This window comes from Dermacentor albipictus, chromosome 9 (genome assembly GCF_038994185.2).
Source record: "Dermacentor albipictus isolate Rhodes 1998 colony chromosome 9, USDA_Dalb.pri_finalv2, whole genome shotgun sequence".
Classification (NCBI taxonomy): domain Eukaryota; kingdom Metazoa; phylum Arthropoda; class Arachnida; order Ixodida; family Ixodidae; genus Dermacentor; species Dermacentor albipictus.
The window spans coordinates 2435429-2453619 of record NC_091829.1 but is presented as its reverse complement, the minus strand read 5'-3'; the positions used below and the strand labels follow the sequence as shown (position 1 = coordinate 2453619).

At 46.4% G+C, this 18191-nt stretch overlaps 1 protein-coding gene across 5 annotated transcripts in view; it reads left to right on the top strand.

The window, feature by feature from the left end:
• Window positions 1-18191, top strand: part of Rtca (RNA 3'-terminal phosphate cyclase) — a 129565-nt gene that overhangs the window by 35306 nt on the left and 76068 nt on the right. For all 5 annotated transcript variants that reach the window (XM_065441049.2, XM_065441047.2, XM_065441046.2 and 2 more), the window contains 2 exons: window positions 1417-1475; window positions 4404-4545. In XM_065441049.2, the coding sequence (XP_065297121.1) occupies window positions 1417-1475; window positions 4404-4545 (201 nt within the window). The remainder of the gene's footprint in view (window positions 1-1416; window positions 1476-4403; window positions 4546-18191) is intronic.

Here is an 18191-nt window from a genome sequence, read left to right as displayed (position 1 = left end):
ATGCTCTGACACTCTGACATCACGACGACAGCATCCACGGCGACGTAATCGTTGTATGTGACCGCCATTTTGGCTTTTGGCGAGTTTTGGCCGTGCATGGCCGGGCTTGGCTATGGAACTGGCGTGCGGCTTCTTGCAGCCAGTTCCATAGCCAAGCCCGGCCAAAACTTGTCAAAAGCCAAAATGGCGGTTGGAGCGCGTTGCCTACTTTAGCCCAGGCGGGTTTGGGGGGTTAAGTTGCGACGCATCATGCGGGAACGTTTTCACAGCTACTACGTAACAGCGGGGTTCCTTATACATTAAATCCTATGGAAGCTATGCCGGGACCAGATGAAAACGACGTAGCAGCCGGGAAAACGCAGCAGTGAGGAACGTAACAGCGGGGTTCTACTGTAATAATAATAATCTTGTGTTTCAACAATGTGTGACCTCGTTCACCTTCTCAAATGTACGCTGAGTAGGTGTCTGATCACGGCGAAGGGTAACGGCGGATGGTCCAGTCAGGTCGTACTGTTTGGCTTTCGGAGGAGGTTTTCTGTCCTTACGACGGGCTGTCTACGTTTTCAAAGTCCCCTGTGAGCACTCCAGGCGTGTAGACTCCTGGCGAGTACTACCGGCGGGTTTCGGCACATAATTATAGAATAAATGGTCGCGGCCTATGATGAAACACAACTGTATTTACATTATTTATAGTGATTTGATCAAATGCAGTCCATTACGGACGCTCTCTTGTTTTTTTTGCTTTTATGTCTTCGTGCGTTCGCGCTCTCGCGTGCCGTGCAGTTGGCTTCTTCTTCTCTAGCTCTTCGAAGAAAGGTAAATATTCAATACATAAGATGCCTTTTGCATATTTGTGTATATACTAATAGACATTTAACTTGCAGAAGGAGTAAAAAGGCGTGGATGAGAAAGCAGGGTTCGCTTAGTGGAACAGCACTTTTTGTTTGTACTTGACTTGCACTTGTAGTATTGTGCAACTACACTACTCATCAATCCTCTACAGTGTGATTTTTTAGACATATCAATCCAATAGCTGCCATTTTCCTGCACTCCACTCTGCCTGATTTCTCGTTTTTTGTTCACTTATGGTTAAGTACTTATATGCTTATAGTTGACTTATATTTACTTAGTGTAGGTAAAACCATATTTTCAGAATTGTTTGGACACTCTGAGGTGCTGACTTTGACTAAGTCATCGTGCACTATTGCATTTTATTGCAAAGTGTCACATTGTTAGGCTGAGGTAAACTACTCTGCTGGTTGTTTCACTATGTGTTCAGTAAGCTAACAAATTGAATTTCTTGCTTGATGCGTATTTATAAAAGTGAGAATGGTTGTTCTTATTTGTGATGGCTCGTTGCCTACATGTTTGTGTCAAAAGCCTTCACTTTATTGTACTTTGCGATTCATTACACAGGTGTTCCTGCCCATAGCAAAAAGATTTGGAGCTTCATGTGACATCAAGGTTCTTAAAAGGTAGGTTGACACATCTTTTGCACCATGTCAACTAATAAAAAACAATCACTTTCACAACAGACATCTGCTAGAATAATCCCATTACGTTCCTCTCTCACTTCACAGTTGGCCTGAGCATTGTCACAATTGCAAGTGTACTGTAAAACTTTAAAGCGAAGTGTGCCTTAGGGTCAAGTCATGGCATATTATCAGTAGCAGTAGCACTTGTGCAAGTGAGCCCTCAATTATCTTGCACGAAGTGAAATTTCAAATTCCCATTTCTAAACAGGCATCTTTCACGAGCGGCCACAGGTTTCCATGATTGATGGGTTGACACTGTTGCCCCGTGCAGATAAGGTTTGAGCCTGCCTTGTTTTCTGACACTACCGTATTTAACTCGCATAATGATCGCACTTTTTTTGTCAGAAAAATTGACGCAAATTCAGGGGTGCGATCATTACGCGGGTTAAATTTACCGCGAAAAAAAAATTTTTTTTTTTTCGCCCCGCGTTTGCTGCGGGATGCGAGATTGTGGGTGCGGGACACCAAAACAAAAATGGCGGCCGGCGGAGCAAGCCGAGCGCGCCGAACGCGATTTTTTTTTTCTTCTCGTGAGTACATTACGTGTATTGAAACAGTTTCTTCCGTATCAGTGATGAATAATATCGTTAATATCGGCAAGTTTGTGGCAGTAACGTAGCCATGTCCACTTTGAGGGGACAGAAACAGGTCGGCGCGCTTAGCTGCCAGTGACATAGAAATGCATGGGTGACGTGCTGCGGAAACTGCGACATCTGTCTTCACTACTATCCTAATACGGCACGTTTCCGCTAAGAGTGGGCGAATATCTTAGCTGTGTTACAAGCGTCGGCGTATGAATAGGGTGCACTTTTATCGTATCAAGTAAACGTGGCTACTATCATTGCCGCGCGCGATTTGTTGCGTGCTCACGAGTACAAAAGCAGATGAAAAGAGTCGAAATGCGCCTTTATTGTTTTTGTTGAGATCAACCATTATAAAGCCAACCCATAATAAAGGCAAGTTTGGTTGTACCTCATTTTGTCATAGATGTGCGGAAAGTGACGAAAGTAATGAAATGAGGCATCTACTTAAGAATGTTTGGTGCGTGCAGGCCGCTTGGCTTGTCTTGAAGAGTCGTTCGCGTAGCATTCGACAGATAGTAAGCGCGATCATTATTAGCTAGACTTAGCACACGACATATAGCTGCGGCAAGTTTGGGGTGCGATCATTACGCGGGGAATAAAAAAAATCGAATTTTGACGACAAAATTTAGGGGTGCGATCATTACGCGAGTGCGATCATTATGCGAGTAAATACGGTACTTTCAATTGATACATAGTCGGCATTTCTGTTATCCTTTTTGTTCTTGTGTCTGTGTTTGCACACCTGGCTGTAAGAACGGTGGAGGGGGGGTGTGGTATTCTGTAAGTATCCACCTAGTGGACATGTATACATTTCGTCTGCTGCTGAAGTGCACATTGGCTGGGGGCGACTCTCTCCTCCTTACGCATACCCCAGCCCAGCCAGTCAGAACATCAGCGACAGGCAAAATGGACATGTCCACTAGATAGACACTTCCAGAATACCCCCCCCCCCCCTCGCTGCCTTTCAATACCTCTTTTTCATTTTATTCACAGTCTTTTGACAGTGCGTGGCAGGCTGTTTAAATACACATTTCAGCACGTGTTGGCCCTTGGTGCATCCTGTTACTATAGCCATGTCTGTATGTATTAAAACTATTGGTTCATAGGAAGCATTGTCCCGTTCTCTGCTCTTTCATCTTTGTCTTGCCTTTTGCATCTATGCATTTCCAAATATGGTTAAACCTCAATATAACAAACTTCAATATAATGAAATTCTTGGTATAATGAGTAACTTTTCATATCTTGTACATAGAACACAATGTATTTAGAACCTCAATACAGCGAAGTGTGTTTGTACGCCATTTCAATATAACAACATTTCACTGCTGCTGCAAAGGAATGCCAAGACAATAAATGGAAACTTCCGCCGACGTAAATAATCAACTGATCGAATTACAAGCGGCTGTTTGCAAATGCACCTCCAAAATCATATGCTGCACGTCAAGAGTGACTGCCGAAGTAGAGCCACATCACGTTTCGTAAAAGTCCAAGTGCGGTAAGATCCTATCGCGTCCCACCCACTGTGTGCTTTAGGTGTGAGTGAAAGTCCGCGAGGGTGAGAGAAGAACGGTGGTGGCTTCGCGAGTGCCGCCTTCCCATTTGGGCAAAGGAAACAAGGGAGAGGGGAGGGAGGTCGTGACATTGTGATCAAGCTTGCGCGAAGGGGCGGGTGGGAGGGGAGGGGGTGCGGTAAGTTGGCATGCGTCTCGGCCGTGGCTGTGCAGGGCTGTAAGCACGGCTGAGTGCATACGCAGCCACGCACCCTGCTTTAGAGGTAATCTGCCAGCGTATGCAAAGAGTGGGTGTGACAAGATGGCGTGGCACCATGTAAGCTGTCTTGCTGAGCGTTTAGTATTAGAAGTTGCTTAATCTTAAGTTTCGGTGACCGTTGGAGCGACGCTGCTGGCGCACTTGCTGATAGCATTGTCCCAGTGCAGGCAATGCTATCAGCCGTCGGGTGGAGTGCACGTGAAAGCGTAGTTGGCTCCGCTTAATTTGTACCGCCGAGAAGATATCGTCGACGTATGTGGCATGAGTTTCTCATTCAAATTTGCTTTTTCTGATTGCCTGATAATTCGGAAAATTCTGCGGCCCCTTTCTGTGTAAGAAAAATCTATCGGCGACTGTACTTATGTGCATAAAAGATCAAATTTAGTAGATCGAAATTTCTATGTAACGAAGATTGCAGAAAATTGCAGATTTTACCGACTTCGTTATATCGAGGTTTAACTGTATTCTAAAGGCACTTTACCCTAAATATGCTGCTTGGCCTATGTGGCTGCAGGGGTTACTACCCCAAGGGAGGGGGCCTAGTGGAGGTCTGCACGCAACCTGCAGGGTCCCTGAAGCCACTAGTCCTGACCGAGCCTGGATATGTGGCCAGAGTGACAGGCAGATCCTTTGTAGCTGGTGGTCTCCCTATCAAGGTTCGTTCCACATTTTGGAATTCCACAGCTGCTTTAATTTCATTTGGGAACTTCTAGGTCAGCAGTTATGCAGTGTTCCTGGAAATGTGATTAGTGGTGTGTGTGTGTGTGTGTGTGTGAGGAATTTGGCATACAAATAGCGCATGGTAATGGGACTCGATTCACATTTACGTTGGGTCATGCTAAATCAGTAGGCCGGATATTGTGGACCATAAAAGGCTAGCTTACGCTTATTAAAAAAGTTCAAATTTGTGCTCTTGCTGCAACTTTTTACAAGGCAGGAGGATGGTAGATACCAGCATATTTTTAAGAAGTTTATTTACCACACAAGTACACTGATGTATACAAAGCGGTGGGGATACCAGGATAAAAGCTGCATAACGGTAGCTTGACTAGTCCCACCTCCCCATACTCTACGAAAGACTGCAGAGTTGTGACAACTTATTTGCTTATTTATTCAGGTACCTCACGGGTTCCAACTGGGATCTTATGTGAGGGGGGTTACAAATTTTGGTGCAAACGGAAGCAATTTGAACATTGTTATTTGAACATTGTTACACAATAGGAAGTAAATAACCAAACTGGAAAATGGAAGAAGAAGGAAATTTTTCAAAACAAAATGCTGCATTTATTTTTTGGAAGAGAATGGGTTGGGAGATGTGAACACTGTTGTCCAGAAAATCATTCCAATAGATGATTGCACTTGGCAAGGCTGAGGAATTTAATGTGATGGTTTTTCCTGAAAGACATTTGAAACTGAGGTGATAATGCAATTGGTACGATATGCGATTCGACTGTTTCATAGGTAGGGTAAATGGATGATGATGATGATGATGATGGCTATAAACACGTTATGGAAGGGGCAAATAAGTGCGATTGTTCTGCAAGATTCTAAGGATGCAAGATACAATGATGTATTAATGTTAGTTATGCTGGAATTCCAGCTGTAGTCCCGTGCAATAAAACGAGCGGCACGATTTTGTACGTGGTAAGGGAATTAATGAGGTATTCTTGACGAAGTGACCAAATGGAAGATTTGTATTCCAGTTGAGGGTGAGAAAATGTTTGATAGGTGAGTTGCCGACCCAAAGTGGGCATGCCTCTGAGATTGCGCATTTAATAACCTAATGTGCGGTTAGCTTTAGCAGCAATTTTTTCTATGTAGGTTGTCCATGAGATACAGTGGAATCTCGATGATACGAATCTCACGGGGTCACGAAAAATATTCGTATTAGCCGAAATTCGTATCATCGGAACAATTAAAACTAGCTAAATCAAAGAGTCAGAGGTGAACTCACTCGGACACACGTACGTAAAAAGGATTTATTTCTTGTAGAAAATTCTCTAATGTCCTCTGCCTCTTTTTCTTTGTCAGGTCAATTAGCAGACTTTGTTCAAATCCATAAAAACGCGTGCACGTGTCGTCGCTGATTTCGTTCGCGCATGCGTCAGAACTTAGTGCGCATGCAGCGTTTCAGCCGCCGGTGGTGGGTCCTTCGCCGTCGCCCACGTCTAACACAAAGAACGCGGCCCGAAGCACAGCAGCCACTCCGTCCAATGGCACGCGGAAAATGAAGAACAGCACAAAAGCAACACAAGTGCCACCGCTTCAAACTCTTCGCGCCCAGTCGAGGCCTCCGCGCTGTCCGGCGCCGCGTCCGCTCCTCCGCACCAAAAGAGAGAGGGAGAAATCGCGTAACTGCGCGCTGTTCTCTTTCACTGCCATCGGTGGGGCTCATGCTCGCGGTCGCGTCCATCCGTTCGTTGGAATCGTGCCAACCGGTGCCAACTGTGGTCTCTCCTCCGCGCAGCGGCGCAACCTCCTCCCCTCCTTAGCAACTGGCGCGCCGGTCAGGGGCGCAGCTGCGCATAGCAACCGTGACGTCACACAGTAGCGGTAGAACGGGCGCGCGCGCGTCGGCGGTGGCACCGCCGCTCCTTCGCCAGCCGTTTCGTTGCAGTCGAGGGAGAGGCCCGTGTTGCGCGCCATGCGGTTCGGGGAAGCGCCAGCGGACGCCGGATTCCCCCAACACCAAACGCCAGAAGAACAAGGAGCGAATGCGCATGCTACGAATGAACATGTCACCAGATGCGAAAGCAAGGGAGGCAGAAAAGAAACGCCAACAGCGACTGATTAGATTGCCGGGTACCAAAGGCAGGGAAGCAGAACGAAAGCGGCAGCAGCGACAGGCGATATCGCCGAACACCAAAGCGAATGAATTGGAGCGCAGGCGGCAGCAGCGTCTGGCTTTCGCCAAGCACACTTTCAAATTTCCAATGTCTTCGGTAATTTTCGTATCAACCGACGCGGGTCGAAAATTGATTCGTAACAACCATTCTCTGACGCGTTGCAAAGTAATGGGGCTCGGCCGGGACCACAGAAAAATTCGTATCATCCAGAAATTCGTATCAGCCGTGATCGTATCATCGAGATTCCACTGTACTAGGTAAAAAATGTACACCGAGTTGTTTATACGATGCGAGGGTGACTGGTCTGTTAAGTGAATAAGTATATATATAGTTCAATCATTTGCAGCCAAATGTCATTAATCAGCCTTTATCAGTGTTGAACATTTGCCATGGTGAGCACCAGGTAGCACATAATGCGGTCCAGATCTTCCTGGACAGCTATATGGTCAATAACAGAGCGGATTTTGCATTAACAGGGTGTCTACCAACCGGGAAAACTGGGAAAACTGGGAATTCTCAGGGATTTTGAGTAGTCTGGAAAAACTCAGGGAAAACTCAAAGAATTTGTGCTTCTATCAAGAAAAATTAGCTGTAATTTTATCGAAAGGGTCGAATTCCGTGGTAATGCTGGCTCGAGTAACAGATGGGAATCATAATGAATCGTATTTGACGTCCTGTCGTCGGCTGGAGGAATTGCCAGCGTACATTCAAAAACGACCGACTTTGCGGATTCCCGATAATTTGGACGGCTTTGCGGCACCACCACGTACCCCATAGAGTCAGTGTATCAGAACGTCTGAAATTTCGGAGGCAAGAACTCTTCACGGTCCTATATTCCGGACGTTTTGCTGTGACCGCAGGTCCGAAACGACATTATTCAAAGCTACCACCGCTGCCATTTTGATTACCTTGCCTTCTTGAACCGGCGCTCTCGCACGCAGATCTGCTGGCGGCCGTAGCCACCACTGTGGCAACGCTAGGCCTAGCTGCTTTGATGTTTGCTATGAAGCTTCTTGCCGTTAGGTACCGTGTTTTGTATTGAAGAAATTCGCTGCTGTCAGCAATGGCACGGACTCCGCCTTTGTGGTCCTCGCGATTGGCTCAGAAGCTTGGAAAGCACGATGCGTTGCATAATGCTGGTTCCTGAAAGTCAGCTTCCCCTCCATACAGAAATGTTACTTGGTGAAGCATACGCAAAAGTATTGCAGTGAAGCATAACAAGCTTGAATACAGTATGTGTTCCTTAATTATACACGTGTGCACCCGGTATTTCCTGTCACAGTGCAAGCACTGATATGCCTAATACGTGTACCGACAGGCCTTCAGAGCGTTTTCGAATGTGCTTGTGGTGGTTTGAGCCCTTAAGGGCAGTAAATGACATGCATTTATTTTTTCCAACTGGCCGATTTTTTGGACGTTTTCGCAGCCCCTAAGGAGTTCGAAAAATCAGACGTGGATTGTGTAACTGACCAAGAAGATACTTGAAATGGTCCGTGGGGCGAATGAGTGGCGGAAGGAGAATAAGAACAGAAAGGACCTACGCATTGAGGAATGAATGGAAAATGAAGCGTGCTGCTGCTGTTTTGAAGGAGCTTGAGCTCAAAAAACAAAGTGTTGGTTGATGCCGAGATGCAGGTGTCCCTCATCCAAACCAAAATAAACTCTTTAAAGCAGTGAAACACAACACTGAGGCGTCGTGCACAGGCTGAGAGTATGTCAGGACAGTTGAGGTTGACTTTCGAGCTGTTGAGAGAGAATCTCAATTGTGACAAAGTACCACTCAGCTTGCTATCAGTTGATAGAAATACCTCATATTCGAAAATATTTGCTTTTGCATGCATTTCCTCTTTTATTCATATTTGACAATGTCCGACTCGATTTGCAATTGTTTTCGAAGACATCTTATTTGCTGTGCATTTTACTAACCCCTCCCTTCTATTCTCTTTTTGAATAACATAAACACTACTCTGTAGTATTCAAATTGGATTAAGTCATTTTTTAATTTTTTCATATGCTTAATAGATAGTAACAGCATCGGGCGATATGATTTCAGCTCGTCTTGACATAAAACATAGTTCTGCATCACTCAGAGAATTTTGCAAAGGCACTCAGGGAAAACCTGGAAAGCTCAGGGAATTTGGAAATGTCAACTTGATAGACGCCCTGCCCTCCCTTCTGTTCTCTTTTTGAACAACATAAACACTACTCCTTAGTACTATTCAATATAGATTAAGTAGTATTTTTAAAAAGTTTTTTCGTATGCTTACTAGAAAGTGACAGCATTGGGCAATATGGTTTCAGCCCGTCTTGGCATAAAACATAGTTCTGCATCACTCAGGAAATTTTGCAAAGGCACTCGGGGAAAACCTGGAAAACTCAAGGAATTTGAAAATGTCAACTTGGTAGACACCCTGGTTAAGTAATGCAATCATCGGCGAACAGTCTGATTGTTGAGGTGATGTTTAATGGTAAGTAGGGGTGTGCGAATATCAAAATTTTCGATTATGAATCAAATACAAATTTAATCATAGAATATCCCATAATGACATGCATATGCATATATTAGCAAGTTGATTTATTTTAACATGTTGAAGCATTGCAATTATATTGTCATTGGTAAAAAAATTAGTATAGTAAGCCATCATACTGAAACATTGTGTATTTGGAAAATTGAGTGATTTCCACTTCTCAATCATGGTCTCTTCTCTTCTCGATCGTGGTCTCATGGTGTTAAACAAGACACCAGGGACTTTTGAACCATGAAAAGCCTTTATGGGGCAATGAACCTGAAAGGAAAATATGTAAATCTGCAAGGAACACGCACTACAAACCAAATTGCAAAACATACAATCAACAACCTATGTACAGGGCGTATTAATTAAGCATCTTCTCTAAAGACCTCATACATGATGGGTTGCAAAGTTCAAAATGTTACATTGCGCTCACCGATGTGGCCATGTCACCTCGTCGTCGCTGTTTCCGACGGCACGTTGATAGGCCCGCTGATGTGTCGAGGATCCGATGTTGCTGTGTCCGACGTTCGGCCCACGGTTGACCTGGTCAGGGCAGAGGGGCGACTGAGGTGCCTGGCAGACTCTGCTGGCCTGCGGATCGTAGCTGCGGGAGTCTTGGTGCCGTCAGCCTGTAGCTAGCTGCGGCCTCTGGTGGGGCGCCCACTCAGCTCATGGGTTGCTGTCGTGGCAGCTGAAATGCAGCTTCCGCTAGGTTGTCGCTGTCTCCACGAACCCTCCGTTCCATTCAACCTCCAGTTCCTTCTGCCACCTGTTATCCCAGAGCATAGTTGGGCTGCTCTCTTCTGCTTCGTGTCCTTTGGCTCGTTGGCCATGTAGCTCCGGGTGCATTGTTTCACTTCTTTCACATATTCCATATTTTATATTTGGACACTTTCTTGTTTTGTCACTTATGGTTTCTTTATTTCTTCCACAGCCTCCTTGTGCTTTCTTGTCCCATTCATATCTTCTGCCTTCTCAGCTTATGACATTAGCCTACCTGTGCCTCAGAATACCGCATCAATTTCCCATAAACTCTGAGGCATTTGACCCTGTCACTCATTGCATTTGCTGTCAAGCAATAATCTCAGGATTGGGGGTGGAACCTACAAAAAGAGTGCACCCTCGCTGTTTGCAAACCTGTGCCCCTTGTTACTGAGAGGCTGGCTTTCCTGCACGGCTTAGACATCCAGTTGGCTAAGCATTTTTAAGACAAAATTTGGTAGCAGCATGAAATTATCGCAAAACTCAGCACAAAATCAGACAGAGATTCTTAAAATAGATGGAAATAAATGCTAATAAGTATTTATTACTTATTACTTGCTATACACAGCCAGAAATATGTACGATTTGGTTCAAATATTCATATCCAATTGAATATTCTAAAATCTTTGAATACATAGTTTTTGAATCAAATACAAATATTAACCCTTTTGCTGTCACGGACGTACCGGTACGTCATCGTGCTTCCCCCCCCCCATAGTGTCACTGACGTACCGGTACGTTCTCTATCGTGCGTTCAAAATTTCGCGCCAGAGCGCAAAGCTGGCGCTCCTGGATTAGCCACGCTATCTGTTGACTCTTTCTACAAGTTCGTATATTCGCCCCGACCTGTGTTACTCCACGTATCTGTATCCAAGAGTAGGGCATGACTGCCACTCCCCACTTTCTCTTTGCTGAGTGGCGTGGAGGCTCCGTGTTCGCTGTATCATGTGTCGCGCCCGTGTGGTTATGGGTTCAAGGGTTGTTCTGCCATCTCCGCTGGTTTGAAGGTTTTTATTTTTCTTGTGTTGGTGTGCCTGCTACGGCGCATCAAGTTCAGGCGCACGTGCAGTGCCATTGCCTTTCTCTCTGAAAAGAGTGACTCGTTGCTGCTTTCGCTCTCTTGCCGCACCTCGCTTCCCACTTGCAGCAGTAAAGGTAAAGCCCTTCGAACTTTGTTTAGCCTTTTTCCATCTCCCTCTGTCTTCGTGATCACCACATAACGTCCCATTTCTCTGCATTGCGGGCGACTGAAAGCGCATCCTCCCTGCACAGTTACTTTCGGATGGCTCAGTGCGCGGGATCTTCGTCTGCTCATTGGAGCGGTGCCCGATTCAGAATAGAGCCGAGCTCGGATTCGGACTCGGACAGAGTCGCATGCGAGGAAGAGGGTTCCGCATCGTCAGATTCGGATGTTGAACAGATTTTATAGTCAGGCTGATGATGATGATGATGTTTACTAACAACAGCTGCAGAACACTGAAATGTGCATATTGCATTGACTATGTTATTTGTATACCAATCATAATCAAAAATAAATTGCTATGTTCATTCCCTGTTATGCTCGTTCCCTGAAACCAAGCCGACACTGGGTGTGCGTCACGGCCAGAAAGCTCCGACAGCGAAAGGGTTAAAGATATAATATTCGATAATATTAGAAATTTTCGATTATTTGCACACCCCTAATGGTAAGTCATTTATGTTTAACTTTGTTGCGGCATGTAACCTTCTAATTCTTTTTTCATAGGTTTAATTTTTTTGTTGCTAAGTCATACTCAGAGTGAGAACCAAGAGTGTTGCAAGTTGTCGTAATAAATTCCTTTAAAGTGGCGACCCCACATGAACACACTGTTTTCAGCACCACTTGAGTAGCTGTGGTGGCTATTCTGCTTTTCGTATAAGCTTGTCATATATCTTGATAAAGTGGGAGCTTGGGCGAGTTAGTGATTCAGTATCGACATGTGTGCACAGCGCAAAAGATGAGGACAAAAGAAGGGACACAACATAGGCACTGCATTGTGTCCTTTTTTCTGCCATTTATTTTAAACAGCACCGAAAAACACATGGACAAAGAAGAGCACAGGACCAGCGCTGTCTGCCAACGACATCTTTATTGAAGCTAAGCACAAATGCAGCGTAGCCCACATATAACAGCCCCACCTAAGACAAACTTTCGCTTAAAACAACCTGTGTGACCATCAAAACATACATTATTTCAATAGCATAACATCACCCATATAACGAATGTCTTTGAGCCCTGCTGATCGGTTGAGCCCTTTGCACGCGGTCTGTTTTCTCAAGCCTCCTCGCAGGTGGACTATCCGTTTTGTGCCCCGCTACCTTCTCCCTGCCATCACGCGCTACCCACAAGTGTCGGCGTGTAGCTTCCAAGGTCGCCTTCCCGCCCTTCCTCGGAACTCCGCTCCCATCCCCTCACTGTTTCTTGCAATTCCCTTGCTGTCTCGGCGGCCGCTATGGCGCCGGCTTACATTCAGAAGTTTTGTCTTCTGGCCGTTACCATGAAGCAGACCTCTCCACACTAGTCTCCGTGCTTCCTCGTTTCCGCGCTTCATTCTAGTCGGACTTGAGTTGTATTCAGCATGGCGGACGGGAATGCTGTGCTTGCAGTGGTCATGAAACGAAAAGCGCTGGACGTGGCAACGAAGCAGGCAATTTTGATGGAACTGTCTCAGGGTGCTAAAAACTGTGAGTTGGTGAAGAAGTACAACCTGTCGAAATCAACTATCTCAATGATTCTAAAACACAAGGAAAAGATTGGCAGCTCTGACACCGACTTGACCAACAGAAAGCGCCTGCGGAAGCCCACCTATGCGGATGTAAAATACTCATTGCTTAAATGGTTTGTCAATTCAGGGGCTCGCAACATTCCGATAAGTGGACCAATGATGTTTAGCAAAGCCAAAAACTTTGCGTTTCTGCTAGACTTCTGCCCAGCAATGGCTGGCTACATAGATTCAAACTGCGGCGTGGGATTGTTTTTAAATCGATTGTCGGCGATGCAGCTTTGGTAATTGATCAAGACGTTGCCACTTGGCCTTTAAGAAACAGAGCCATTATTGCAAGCTATGCGGAGCAGGACATGTGTCAGACAGACGAAACTGCATTATTTTATGAGATGCTGCCTGACAGGACGCATGCCATGAAAGGCGACTCAAGCGCTGGCAACAAGCACAGTAAAGTGCGCATTACTGTACTTCTGTGCAGTAATATGGATGGTACGGACTTGCACGTGCCCTTTGTAATGGGAAAATCAAAGAAGCCGCCTTGCTTTCGGAGCTATGTACCCGTGCGCTACAGGCACAATACTAAGGCGTGGATGACATGCAATTTATTTGCGGAGTGGCTGGGCGAGCTTGACCGTGACATGCAGAGGTAAAGCAGGGGCGTGCTGCTCATGCTCGACAACTGCTCCACCACATGCGAACTTCTCTGATGGCAGTGACTCTACCTTTCCTGCTGCCCAATACCACTTCGAAAGTGCAACCGCTTGATTTGGGCATAATGCGCGCATTAAAGGCATCCGATAGGCGCTGCATTCTGGAGCACTCGCTCATTGCTGTTGACCGCCTGGCCGCCAAATTGCCACTTCGAGTTTCACTATATTCAGCCGTTGATATGATGAAGGCGGCCTTGGTGGAGGTGATGGCCGCTTGCGTGCAAAACTGTTTCCGCAAGGTCGGCTTCGTCGACACAGTGCCTGCTGAGCCTGATGCTTCCGAAGGTGACCAGTCCGTCGGTGATTTGAGGCAGCATGTCGTCAACTCCGACATGTGAGACCATGACATTGCTTGGGATGATTTTATTTCTGCTGATCAAGATGCTGATATTCCAGAACCGTGCACGGACGAGGGCCTCGTGTGAAGTGGAGGCGGAGAGCATCACGGTGGAATCGGATGACAAAACTTCAGAGCCAGCATGCATAAGCGGCGCACCTGTAGCAATGGGCTACATAGAAGGTCTCGGGCAACTTGTCTATGCCAAGGGCCTCAGCGAAGGGCACGCTTCTGCTTTAAATAAACTGTAGACCGCCCTCATTGGATCTGCACTGCGGAAACAGACGATCATCACAAACTTCTTTGCAAAGACAGAAATATTGTGTTTTGACTAGCCACCTTCTTCTTTAACCCTTTGAGCGTCGAATTATTTTGAAAAAAACTTTCCCAGGTGGTCAAATTACTTTATTGCGAATCTTGAATGTACAAGATATATAAAATAGGGAATAAATAGCAAAAAAAAATAGGTGCAGTATTTTGGTGTCGGCATCACTCAGAAATGCAAAATGTTCAATAGTATTTCAGCGTGTGGTAGTCCTTGAAACACGGGTCTCCGCACAGCACCTTATCGCAGTCTGCACACCTAAAATGCGTGTATGTTCTCTTGGAGCGACGAGTTGTGTTGGCGCACACATGACATCTTCTCTGCATGCGGCTGTCTTGGGCAGAGGTCTGAGGCACCCTCTCGTGTTAACTGCGTTGCCGCAGAAAGCAAGAATACCTCATGAGCAGCGGTGATAAACAAGCTAAGAGCAGCGCCAGTGAAGATAGAAATCAATTTCCGCAGCCCGTGCGATATCGTGCCGACAAAGAGAAAAATGACGTTTCGCGCGCCTCCGTTGCGATCACGTGGTGAAACTGAAACCGCAAAAGGGGTGTTGCCGCAGTCTGCGCTACGTGCTGAAGCTAGAAATCAGTTCTGTTTATCTCCCCGAGAAGGTAGCACAAATTTCAAACGCTTCTTGTAAGTCTTAAGAGGTGGCAGCACCTCCCAGTAAGCACGCATCGTCATTATGGCGCGAAATTTCAAATGGAGGGTTGAAACCGTACCCGTATGGCAAAGATCTTGCGGGACAGAAAACCGCCGCCGCACATGTACAGCAAAAAACTTCAAAGGGTTAAGCTGTGGTCCCTTTACTACGAACTTCGGCATATACCGAACAGACCCCTCGTGATGCTCAGGTTCGTTATAAGCAAGCTCGACTGTATATACTATTCCCAACGGGCTGAAAAAGAGAAAGCAAGAAAGGGAAGATGTGTCATTGTCAATCAACTCCTGTTGCCCATGCATCACAAATATAAAACTACAAATGTAAAATGCACTATATGGGCTTCATCGCAATTGATTAACTTTTGAGGAACTTAAGTTCATTATCGCAAACAGCTATAGAAAGGGCGCTTACGCAAGTGGCTTCTAACTCACAAATTGAAAGGGCCTCAAAGATTTCCCTGGCCATCTGATTGCTGTACCTTCTCAGCACACGTGTGCGGAGTGAGCACCACACTTTGCACATTGAACAGCTAGATTACTACCGGTCTTAAAAGAGAAGCTGAAGCGGTTCTCAATTTCCATGAATTGCTGGGGTTGGGAAGAACAGACCTATTCATTTACGGTTCTGAAATTTTTTCTTTGTTTTGTTAATATAAGGAGTAGAAATAGCTTTCTAAATCCCCCCCGCGAACACGCCCCCGTCGCTTGCCGGAGCGCCGGGTGAGGTGGTTGCCAGAGGAGAGAACCGGCGAGAATGACGTCACTCGCGGGGACCGTACTGCCGGACCGGCGTGCTGGCATGTGCTGGCACGTTTCTTCCCATCCTGCGCTTTACTAAACGACGCTACGGGAGATATGCCGCCGCTGACGTTTGTTTTCTTCTGCGATTTTTGTGAACTGTGCTTCCTTTCTGTGCTGCATGAGTGCCTACAGCCAAGGACGCCTAACCTGCCCTCGTTCTGTGCACATTCGGCTGTGTGCACACAGGCGGCTGAGACGATGTAGTGTTTCACATGTTCTCGAAGGACAAGAAACTTGCAGTGCAGTGGGTCCGTGCGGTGAGGAGAGATAATTTCGTGCCGACGCAATCAACTGTGCTGTGCTCGGAGCATTTCCGCGGCAGTGGTTATCATCGGAGCTTGACAACGATGCAGGCAATCGGTATTCCAATTAAATCGGCACGACTGAAGCCCGGCGTTGTGTCGTCTATATTCTCCCACAAGACAAACACCTCGCCACCTCCAAGAGCGGCCATCGCCAAGAGGAGAAAGGGTGAGGTAAGGGTTTTAATGTGCACACGGGCAATGTTTTAAAACAGATCACCCGAATGTCGAACAAACGGCCTTACAGCGGCCTTTGACGAAGTGAGGTGGAGGCACAGCTGGGAATATGCACATGCGTGCAAACAGCTTGCCGTTTTCATCCTGTTTTTCCCCTCCACTGTGTCACGGAACACTGTACTGCGGCTGTTTGTTCGGTGCTGTTTTGATACGGTGAAATAGCTGACCGGGGGTACGCTTGGGCATTACGTGATATTTGCTATTCATCCTACTACGCGGTGCCTGCAGGTTTAGCTGTTCAGCATTCGTGTTCAAATCGCACGACATGGGGCGTTACGGCAATATTTTCATGCTCGCGATACAGTAGTTGAACTCGGCGTTTAAAAACTTCGTTCCGTAGATTTTGCACTCACAGCTTGCTACCAGCAGTGAAATGCCGCAAAAACAAGCGTCGTGTTGCAAATGGGTCGCAAGCCCCAAGGGTAGCGTTGGCCTGGCGGCCTGGGGCACAACTGGAAGCATCCGAAGGTCCTGGCAAAGCATGAGTCGACTGCTAACAGAACAACTTGTTTATTCTAGCATCGCAAAAGAGCGGCCGGTCAGGTCGACCGAAGTGGAGAGACGGGAGTGCACGCTACTCAACGGAAGAAATCGGAGCCTCTCTCTTGGCGTCGGGGGCAGCTGCTTTTATACTCTCGGAGTCGAGGGCAAGAAGGAACGCCTCGTCAAGAGGCCCACGTGACGGCGGGGCACGGACACGCTGAGAGACACGTTGAGACGAGTGTAGTGACGCATCCGCCGGGCCGGCGTCGGTCAGACCTCCTCGCTTCACACTTCGGGAGCTCCTCTCCCCGGCTGCCGCGCTTTGACAAGTGTGGGCACCAACATGCACACACACACACACACACACACACGCACACACGTGGCATTGAAACATGCCTGGACGCGCTTGGCGGGGAGGCGTTGCGGCAGCGCTGAACGGGCCAAAATGTCCGCCGCTTTGAACGAAGCCCCGGCGTCCGTTGCATCTGTGCCGTCTATACCGCGCGTCGTAGGCGAAACGTAACAGTCAGCACAGCCGCGCCCGTGTCAAGGCAAACAGGCTCAAATAATGAAGTAACATTGTGAGGTATTGAACTTGTCAGCGTTCGACGCCGTCTAGTCCAATACAGGCATCGCTGCTGCACAAAAAATGTTCTCTTGCCTTTGTATCAAGAGAACTAGCTATGTATCAGGCATGACAAAATTATTATTTGAAACTAATTATATTACAGTACTCGTTACTTTCTTATTACAATCATCTATTTGAATGTCATTACCGATTACCGCTTTCAAAATGGTATTACTTTACGATTGCTTCCAAAAAGTTTTCATGCATACAAGAAGCAAAAAGCAAAGTTTGAAGGGATGCCAACCTTTCTATAAGGTAACATACCCTTGCCAACATTTCATGCCCTCCCCCCCCCATGTTCCTTCACGACACCTCACGACACTACCAACATTCTGGCACCGTACACAACTTACTGATGCATATTTAACGCAATTAATAAATTACTTAAGCCAAGAAATTACAGACACCAAATAATTCACATTGTTAATCACTATACAACTAATCCATCACATAAGTTACTGAAAAGGTATTTCAATTACTAGAAGTAATCCAACTGTTGTTATGTTTGCTGATATGCATGATATGCTGAAATTCATGACATCCATGCCTTGCACTCTTTCAGGTTCTAGCAGAGCAACTAGTGAACCGAGCCCCTGATGAACCTGTTCCTCTACCATCACCAATCGAATAGTTTGAAGCAGCCAGTGTGACACAGGCAGATAATGTTGAAGTAGCCAAACACGGCACTTATGTGCGCGATCGTGTATCAACACGCAAAAAACCACGGAACTTTAGACAAGCAGCGGCAAGGTGCTTGACATCGCGTAATTACACCCGTGTTTACAATCTAATGAGAAGTTGCTGCTGGAAGAATGCCGAAGCACTAAGTTTCCGTGACACTTTAGCGCATTTTTTCTCCCGTCAGTGGAACGTGCAGCTACGTGAAAAAAAATTAAAAAATAACATACGTACCAGCTAAGATTTCCAACGCGCGAGAATGTGCACACA